Source organism: Scylla paramamosain, chromosome 10, assembly GCF_035594125.1.
Source record: "Scylla paramamosain isolate STU-SP2022 chromosome 10, ASM3559412v1, whole genome shotgun sequence".
NCBI lineage: Eukaryota > Metazoa > Arthropoda > Malacostraca > Decapoda > Portunidae > Scylla > Scylla paramamosain.
In genome coordinates this window covers 18,027,298-18,036,931 of record NC_087160.1, presented here as the reverse complement: position 1 = coordinate 18,036,931, position 9,634 = coordinate 18,027,298, and the positions used below count along the sequence as shown (strand labels likewise).

The 9,634-nt window shown below is 42.6% G+C and overlaps 1 protein-coding gene across 2 annotated transcripts in view; it reads left to right on the top strand.

The window, feature by feature from the left end:
* Positions 1 to 9,634, top strand: part of LOC135104285 (uncharacterized) — a 101,957-nt gene that overhangs the window by 81,183 nt on the left and 11,140 nt on the right. For both annotated transcript variants that reach the window (XM_064011498.1, XM_064011499.1), the window contains exons 4-5: positions 7,757 to 7,951; positions 9,257 to 9,548. In XM_064011498.1, coding sequence (XP_063867568.1) covers positions 7,757 to 7,951; positions 9,257 to 9,548 — 487 coding nt within the window. The remainder of the gene's footprint in view (positions 1 to 7,756; positions 7,952 to 9,256; positions 9,549 to 9,634) is intronic.

The following is a 9,634-nucleotide window of genomic DNA, read 5'->3' as shown; positions in this document are numbered from 1 at the left end:
AACAGGGTGAAAAAAAATACAGGAAAGTAAGAAAGCATTTTTGTGGTGTATTTTATTTATTTATTTATTTTTTTTTTATCGTTCATTCGAGTAACGTAAAAAAAAAAGAGTTATTACGGATTCCCAAACTATTTGAAATAAATCGTCTGAAAATTATTGAAATACAGAATAAAAAATAAGTTAATACGAGTGTAGCGTTTTCTACTTTCATTTCAGTAACGTCAACAACAAATCAATAGCATCATTAAACTTCTGAAAATTGAAAACTAGAATTGAGAACAAGGCAAAATTATTAGTAGCATTTTCCACTTTTATTCGAAAAACATTAAAAAAAATAAAATAAATCACTACCATCATCAAACTCTGAAAATCGGAAACTTACATAAAAGAAACAAGGCAAAATTATTCGTATCATTTTCTACTTCCATTCAGGTCGTACAAAAGATAAATAGTTATCCGTAAACTTAAAAAAAATAATAATTGCAAAATCACTGAAATACTGCACAAACCATCTTTTTTTTGGCAGCTTTACAAATTATCTTGAGTATATCTTGAGAACTACGAGTCAAGAATACAGGGAAAATCGAGAAAAATGAGCCATCCTATTCTTACGTGTGTGTGTGTGTGTGTGTGTGTGTGTGTGTGTGTGTGTGTGAGTGATGAAGCCACGTGTTGACTGAAGTGGAAAGCAGAAAAAATAACGAGAGGAAAAGCAGAAAAGTGTAGTTTAGAATTTTAAAACGCCTCGTCATGAGAGAGAGAGAGAGAGAGAGAGAGAGAGAGAGAGAGAGAGAGAGAGAGAGAGAGAGAGAGAGAGAGAGAGAGAGTTTAAAACGGTAAAATAAGATTAAGAATATGTACATCAAACATGCATGACGGAGGAAGAGTAAGAGGAAAAAAGAGGTCAGAATAGTTGTATCCTTGAAAATGAATTAACTACTTACAATCAGGGACAACATTTATTAAAAATCAGGGTCGGCGGTCTTTCCCTTCACGTAACAATAGGCTTGCATCAGTAATCGTCTGCGCCTTAACATTCTTGTATCCCTCTCTGACGCGTATGAGAGGTCAGAGAATGAAGAAGACGTGCAGGGCTGGAGGGAGGAAGAGAAAGAAGAAGACTAGTAAGAGCCACGGATGAAGAAACTTGGAGTATGCGTACAAATCATCATCATTATCTCCCTCTGTTTATAAGCATCACGATGTGGAATCCTTCATGCTGAAGATTAATGTCAATAATGTCGTGCGTTCTCGTCTTCGTCAGGAGGTGGTGGTGATGGTGGTGGTGGTTGAAGTATACATATTATATTGTGTGAGTCTGTTTACTTTCTGTATCGGTGGAGAGAGAGAGAGAGAGAGAGAGAGAGAGAGAGAGAGAGAGAGAGAGAGAGAGAGAGAGAGCGTACACGTAATTGCAAAGGTAAAGCAAAAATGTTGTCGAGGTTTCCCCTAATTACTGTGGTATCAGATTTCTATCCCCATCCATCCTCTCTCTCTCTCTCTCTCTCTCTCTCTCTCTCTCTCTCTCTCTCTCTCTCTCTCTCTCTCTCTCTCTCTCTCTCTCTCTCTCTCTCTCGTTCTATTTTCCTTTTTGTTCACGTTGAAATCTTGGAACCGTGTATGTATGAGAGAGAGAGAGAGAGAGAGAGAGAGAGAGAGAGAGAGAGAGAGAGAGAGAGAGAGAGAGAGAGAGAGAGAGAGCGATATTAATGGACCACAACGATCACACTGCTTCTAATGGCAGACCAAACGATGGGGTCGGGAGGAAAATATGACGGATGGCCGACCACTCTCTCTCTCTCTCTCTCTCTCTCTCTCTTCTTCTTCTTCTTCGCACACCATAAACACACACACACACACACACACACACACACACACACACACACACACACACACACACACACACACACACACACACACACACACACACACACAGGCTTTTTCCTCCCTCTCCTCTTCCTCTCTTCCTCTCTTCTCCTCCCTCCCTGCCTACCAGCCTGCCTGCCTCCCTCCATCACCTCATTGTGCTTCCTCCATCAATTTTAACTCGCTTTTCCATTGTGTTCTGCATCATAAGTTCTCGCTCATTCCCACGTGGTTAGCGGCAGCAGGATCAGCTTGAAATGCGTCCATCGTTATTAACACCACACGGCATCTCTCTCTCTCTCTCTCTCTCTCTCTCTCTCTCTCTCTCTCTCTCTCTCTCTCTCTCTCTCTCTCTCTCTCTCTCTCTCTCTCTCTCTCTCTCTCCATTGCCTTCCATTCATTCCTTCTTTATTATTCTGCCTCTCTCTCTCTCTCTCTCTCTCTCTCTCTCTCTCTCTCTCTCTCTCTCTCTCTCTCTCTCTCTCTCTCTCTCTCTCTCTCTCTCTCTCTCTCTCTCTCCATTGCCTTCCATTCATTCCTTCTTTATTATTCTGCCTTCTCTCTCTCTCTCTCTCTCTCTCTCTCTCTCTCTCTCTCTCTCTCTCTCTCTCTCTCTCTCTCTCTCTCTCTCTCTCTCTCTCTCTCTCTCTCTCTCTCTCTCTCTCTCTCTCTCTCTCTCCATTGCCTTCCATTCATTCCTTCTTTATTATTCTGCCTTCTCTCTCTCTCTCTCTCTCTCTCTCTCTCTCTCTCTCTCTCTCTCTCTCTCTCTCTCTCTCTCTCTCTCTCTCTCTCTCTCTCTCTCTCTCTCTCTCTCGTTTTTTTGCAGTGCGGTACCGGCTGTTAGTAGCAGTAGTAGTTAGCAGTGGTAGCAGTAGTAGTAGTAGTAGTAGTAGTAGTAGTAGTAGTAGTAGTAGTAGCAGTAATAGTAGTAGTAGTAGTAGTAGTAGTAGTAGTAGTAGCAGTATTAACATAAGAACATAAGAAAGAACATCAAAAAATAAGATAAACTAAAAGAACCCATCACGCCTAGTGCACGTGACATGACAGTCCGTACATAAAACCTATTTACCCTTTTTTTCCACCCAGCACCAGTTCTTGTTGTTGGCGTTTGTTTGACTGTGGTTAGATAAAAGAAAATATTAGGGAAGGGAAACTCAAGCCTCATCCTCTAACACTCCACTTCACAGAATCGCTCAGACCTCATGACTGAATCCCTTCCTTATCTTCTGATCGCAATGTAAGCCACTCAAGTTTCTCCTCATACATTAACTCTCAGGATTGGTCAGATTTTCAAGGCACCGCTCTGTACTGTATTTATGTACTCTTCTTCTTCTTCTTCTTCTTCTTCTTCTTCTTCTTCTTCTTCTTCTTCTTCTTCTTCTTCTTCTTCTTCTTCTTCTTGATTAATTTGACTTCCCTACAACTACATGTTCTAACTTTAATCATATTATATAATCTTTCTCAGGTTTCTCTCCTCCTTGTAATTCAAATACTTTTTGTTTTCGTAATTTGCACGTTTGTTAGCAACACAAGGCCTTCTATAGATTTTATTTTTTCATGTTATTTTTTTCCTTCAGCACTTTTCTTTCTTCCACTCGCAAATCCCCTTAATCGCATCAGACGCTTTTACTTAATCCTCATTTCCAAGGCACAACATTTTCAGGAAGAAAATTAGCCGCACATTACAAAAACACGCAAGTAATCGAAGGTTTTTCCGCAGTTCCTCGTAGAGCTGTCTGCATTTTAGCATTTGTGTCATAGATTTAGCGTTATTCACGAGATTATTCACAGAGCTCTTCATTTTTGACAAACTTTCCTCAGCCAAGAGCACGGTCAAGACTCACTGACCCTTGAGGGAGGCACCACGCCAGTCACGGTGCCTCAGCCGCCATGTCTTTATGTGACGCGGCTTTCCATCTGTTTCAGCTCCTCCCTTGCATCCTCCCAGTAATTTGAAATGTCTATAAAAGGTCTTCTACAAATACCCTGATCTAATCGAGGTTGATACAGTCAGTGCAGCCTGCCAGAGCGTTCATAACACCCACTATCATGTTGTAGAGATGTACTGTAATAAGTAGGCACTGTATGGTGTGTTTTCCCTGACTGCAGATTTTTATGTTGATATCACTTCTAAGCTGAAATCTCTATTCGAAGTCGCTGTTTTGAATTACCTTTTTCCAGTGTTTGTTTTATGCTATTCTTTCCCTTATTCCTTGTTGATATCATTTGTTTACTCTTAAAGAATCACATAGATCTTTTACTTCTTGTCAGTGTTTACAGACTACACTACTTAGGGAACACTGATCCTTATTTCCTCTTTATGTTCCTTGTAGATAAGGACTGTATTGTCCTTCAACGAGGAAAGATATCATTATATTAGATGTGTTAACTGCTTTGCACATGTGTGTGTGTGTGTGTGTGTGTGTGTGTGTGTGTGTGTGTGTGTGTGTGTGTGTGTGTGTGTGTGTGTGTGTGTGTGTCCATTGATGTTAGTATTACCTTGTTTAAATGCATGCACGTTGACATCGCACGCGGCCAAGCACCTCGGGCTGTATAATGCCTGGCGCGGCATGAACATGCATATCTTAATTGAAAACTCCCCCTTTATGCGACAGTCCCGAGATGACATCCCTGCGCTCTCCTCTCGACGTGGGAAGACATAAAGCAATACGGCAATAGTAAATTAGTGTTTTCATTTAACTTGTTTGCCGGAAACTAGTTATTTTGCCACCCTGAAATGCACTTTCTGTATATATCAGTCGTAGTGTTACCGTAAAAATTATTGTCTTTATTTAATTTGTGGTGTACGAGAAACTATTTGCATGGCCACTCAAGATACCTTTCCAATATATATATATATATATATATATATATATATATATATATATATATATATATATATATATATATATATATATATATATATATATATATCAGTCGCAGTATTTACATAAAAACAAAAAAGCACTGCCCCTTGTGTTCATTTAAAGCGTCTTACTATGGCACGAAGGTCATTCATTACAGTACTAGGAAAGACGATGCCACAAATTTTCGTCCTTCGCGGCTATCCATCAGTCCTTTCCTCGGGTTTGTTTTGGTGTGCGGGCCGGTGTTGTGTCAGGCCGTGCTGGAGGAGCGGCGGAGGCTCGCTGTGTAGTGTATGATATTTGATCTCTCGCGTCATCTTCTTCGATTTCCCGATATGGCGAGAGTCGTTTTTCTCTCCTAATTGTTCCGTCGGAGTCCCGTAGAGAGAGAGAGAGAGAGAGAGAGAGAGAGAGAGAGAGAGAGAGAGAGAGAGAGAGAGAGAGAGAGAGAGTTCCATGCACAAACTTCCCTCGCTTCCACACTCTTACCTTCCCTCTCCCCGCCTCTCTTCACCCTAAAGATAAAGCCGCTATGTAAACTTCCTCCTCCACTATAGAAATTCGTTTAATTAATTCCTCTCTGCTAAGTATTTCCCGTTCCTCGCTGTTTCTCTCCGCTTTGCCATCGTTATCTTCTCCTTGTTCTCCTTCTTCTCTCCTTTCACTGGCTCATCTTACCCGTGTTTCAATATTTTCCCTCGTTCTGAACCTCTTCCTTTCTTCTTCTTCTTCTTCTTCTTCTTCTTCTTCTTCTTCTTCTTCTTCTTCTTCTTCTTCTTCCCTCCTCCTCCTCCTCCTCCTCCTCCTCCTCCTCCTCCTCCTCCTCCTCCTCCAGGGTTCTGTGTACAATCCCCTTGTGTGTAGAGTTGATTATGAAGCGTGACTGGTTGCTTTCGCCCTGTCTGTCTGATGGCGGCAGCGGCGGCGGCATCGGCGACGGTGGTGGTGGTGATGGCAGTGACTGTGGCATTAGTGATGGGGGTGGTGGTGGTACTGGCAGTGACTGTGGTATTAACGTTGGTGGTGGCGGTGGTGGTGGTGCTGGTAATGGCTCTGGTGGTGATAGGGGTTGGTGGTGCTTCCTTGACACTCTATGAACGGTTCGTCTCAGAAATTCCATGAGTTTCATCAATGACTAACACACGCAGTCTTGCTTGCCGTTAGACTCCTGTGATCATATTTTCCTTTTATTATTATTAATTTAGCTACTTTTCTTTTTATTGACTGATTGTTTCATTTTCATTTATTTATATCCTTACGCTGGATTTGCTCAGTTGATATCTTCTTTTATAGACGAAAAAATCCTTATATTTCCTTACCCTCCTATGCAATCTTGTGTGGTCCTCCTCCTCCTCCTCTTCCTCCTCATCTCACATGACAGAAGCCTCTGTCTCTGCCCAGAATGTTATAATTTAAGAAGTGCAATTTTTACGTCTACACTTTTCTTAACTACAAAATGGCCTCAGTTCACGTAATACTCTCTCTCTCTCTCTCTCTCTCTCTCTCTCTCTCTCTCTCTCTCTCTCTCTCTCTCTCTCTCTCTCTCTCTCTCTCTCTCTCTCTCTCTCTCTCTCATACTCACAAATTTCTACGTCCAGTAAAGTACACTTATCCATACCAAGAGAGAGAGAGAGAGAGAGAGAGAGAGAGAGAGAGAGAGAGAGAGAGAGAGAGAGAGAGAGAGAGAGAGAGAGAGAGAAACACACCACACGCCCACTCATCATTTGTCAGGACGGGAATGGTTGGAGTGAATGAGTGAGGGAGGAAGGGAGAAAGGGAGTGTGGATCTCTGGTTACCTTCTGCCTACGGTTACACGTGTCTGCTGGGATTAGAGAGAGAGAGAGAGAGAGAGAGAGAGAGAGAGAGAGAGAGAGAGAGAGAGAGAGAGAGAGAGAGAGAGAGAGAGAGAGAGAGAACAGCATCCTAGTTTTTTTAGATTGCCAGTATCTCAAAAATGTAGGATATAGTGCTCTCTCTCTCTCTCTCTCTCTCTCTCTCTCTCTCTCTCTCTCTCTCTCTCTCTCTCTCTCTCTCTCTCTCTCTCTCTCTAATAGCTTCCCTTGTTCTATAGCTTCGCACAATAGTTAGACCGGAGGCTAAGAACATGACAAACATACCTCTCTCTCTCTCTCTCTCTCTCTCTCTCTCTCTCTCTCTCTCTCTCTCTCTCTCTCTCTCTCTCTCTCTCTCTCTCTCTCTCTCTGGTTTATCACTTCCTTCGTCTCCTCCATTTCCCGTCAGCCTCCCTTCTCCTCCCCTCCTCTATCTCCCTCCATCCCATTACGCTGTTCCTATTCTTCACACATCATTTATCTTCTTTCTCATACACCAACTGTTACTGGCGATGAACTTACCCCCACTCTCTCTCTCTCTCTCTCTCTCTCTCTCTCTCTCTCTCTCTCTCTCTCTCTCTCTCTCTCTCTCTCTCTCTCTCTCTCTCTCTCTCTCTCTCTCTCTCTCTCTCATTAACCTCATCACAATTAGCGAGTCATTAACATGATCAATGAGAGAATGGTTATCAGGTTACAGTATCCATAATAATGATTGAACTAATTGCTTCTTATTACAGTGTGGTATTATCGTCCATCTATCTCTGTGGAGGTCCTTCTTCCCTCTGTACTCTCCCCCTTTCTCTGTCCATCCTCCCTTCTATCACTCTTCTTCTCCCCTCTAATCCATCACGTAGCTACTACAACTTCTATATCTTCCTGTTTTCTTTCAGTTTCCTTACGTCATTACACACACACACACACACACACACACACACACACACACACACACCATGGCAGGAGGTATGTACCTTTTCTCTGTTACCGTCAGCGTGAAAGGAGACAGTCCTCATCAGCTAATCACTGTGTTTGTTATTGTTTCAATTTTATATCTACTCGTACAGGATTTCTTTTTCCATATTCATATTTATGTTTTTCCAGCAATATGCATTAATGTACTAGTGCATTACTTAATATTTGTTTCAGTACTCAACACACACTAATCACCTTTTCTCCATCAACACCTATAGGTCCGTGTAGTGCTCCGTGTGTCGCCCGCCGTGCGTGTCGGGGAGGGGCAGGAGGAGGTGGTCACTCTGGACAAGCGTCGGCGCCAAGTGACCCTCGTGGAGCCCCAGGCCCGCCAGGCACAGGAGTCTCGGCTTGGTGTTGCTGCTCCGAAGATGTTTGCCTTTGATCAAGTGTATACCCAGGACGATCCTCAGGTAAGGTGTATGCAGGTGATGGTCACATAACATTGGCGGTGCATATTATGAGGCTGCTCCTCTACTAATGTGGCTGCTCTGGAAATCCTTCTCTTTTATCGATTTTTAGAGCCATTCGGGTATGAAATGCCATGCAATTTTAAAGGAAGAGGAGCTTATTCTTGGCAAGTGTTGCAAAGGAAGTTGACAGATTCTTGGAAGTGGAGAAAGAGGCTCAGAATCTTACCTGTTAGCGAGATTGCATGGGATGGAAGGATCAGGAAGAGAAATGTCTCCACCATTCGTACCCTAAACTGGGTGGACACAGATTGAGCGGTAATGCATTGGTGTATTTCCTCTGCTAAATGGCACTCATGACGCTGTGAAAAGTTGATATCTTGAGAGTTTGAGTAATTACATTTGACTATTGAGATGTGTTATTTTAATTCACATTTGGTATGAATTATTGCCGCAATCAATAAAACTCCTGAAAACCTTGATTTTGCAAATAAGCTAACGATTACCATGTAACAGTCAACATTTTAATTGATCTTTCATCTTTCAGTGTTTAAATGTCAATCAGCTGGGGTATCTTTATGACAGCCGCCTTCCTTGCAAAGGATAACAAACGTAAACAAGCCATGACATTCAGGATGAAGCTGTATGAATGCATTATTCAGTTAACATGTGTAGCAGCTCACGTCTCACACCATCTCTTCTGTTGTACAATAGTATTTACCTCAGTCTCCTTTGTAAACAAGGCAACATTCTACTGAGTATGAATGACGTGTACATAAATTTCAGATATGAAAAAGAAATCTTGCAGTAACATTCCATTTGATATCAATCCACGAGACTTGACTGGCCGATACCGAGAGGCGAGGCTACCACTCAGGCAGCTCTCCTATTTATTTACAGTCGGCACTGCGTGTAATCTTTGCGTGCATGTTGTATTGTATAATTTAAACAACATATATAATTAACAAACCAAGAGGCTGTTGAAATGGCAAATGAAAGACAATTGCCGTAACAAATTGATTAGGAAGACTAGGGGTGTCAAGTAACGCTTAGCGCGCCACCTCATGATCACACTCCATTCAGTAACGCGAGATCGCTCCCATTCCAAACTGTCAAGCACAGGAGAGAGAGAGAGAGAGATAGAGAGAGAGAGAGAGAGAGAGAGAGAGAGAGAGAGAGAGAGAGAGAGAGAGAGAGAGAGAGAGATGATAAACAAATTTTTGACGGAAGTAATAGTTAATGCTCCGAAAATTAGTTGCTTGCATTTTGCATCACCATTCATAACAGTTCTCTTTCCCCCGCCAACAGAGTGAAGTGGTATCGGGCGCCGTGGTGGACGTGCTACATGCTGTCCTGGCTGGAAATGATGGGTGTGTGCTGTGTTTCGGAGGAGCAGGATTAGGCAAGACCTACACAATGCTGGGATCTCACACCGGACCAGGGGAACTTGGGGTAGTGCCCTCTGCCGTAGCCTGGCTGTACCGGGCCATCGTGGAGCAGAAAGCCAAGAGTGGTGCCAGATTCAGCGTGAGAGTGTCCGCCGTAGCAGTGGACTCAGCTGGTGCCATGCTGACTGATCTTCTGGCGGAATATGCCCAAGGTAGGTGTGGTTTACATTAAAACCACAAGAAATTGTTGAGTATCGGTCAATAAAGAAGATAAGGGTGATGATATTATGGGATTGTC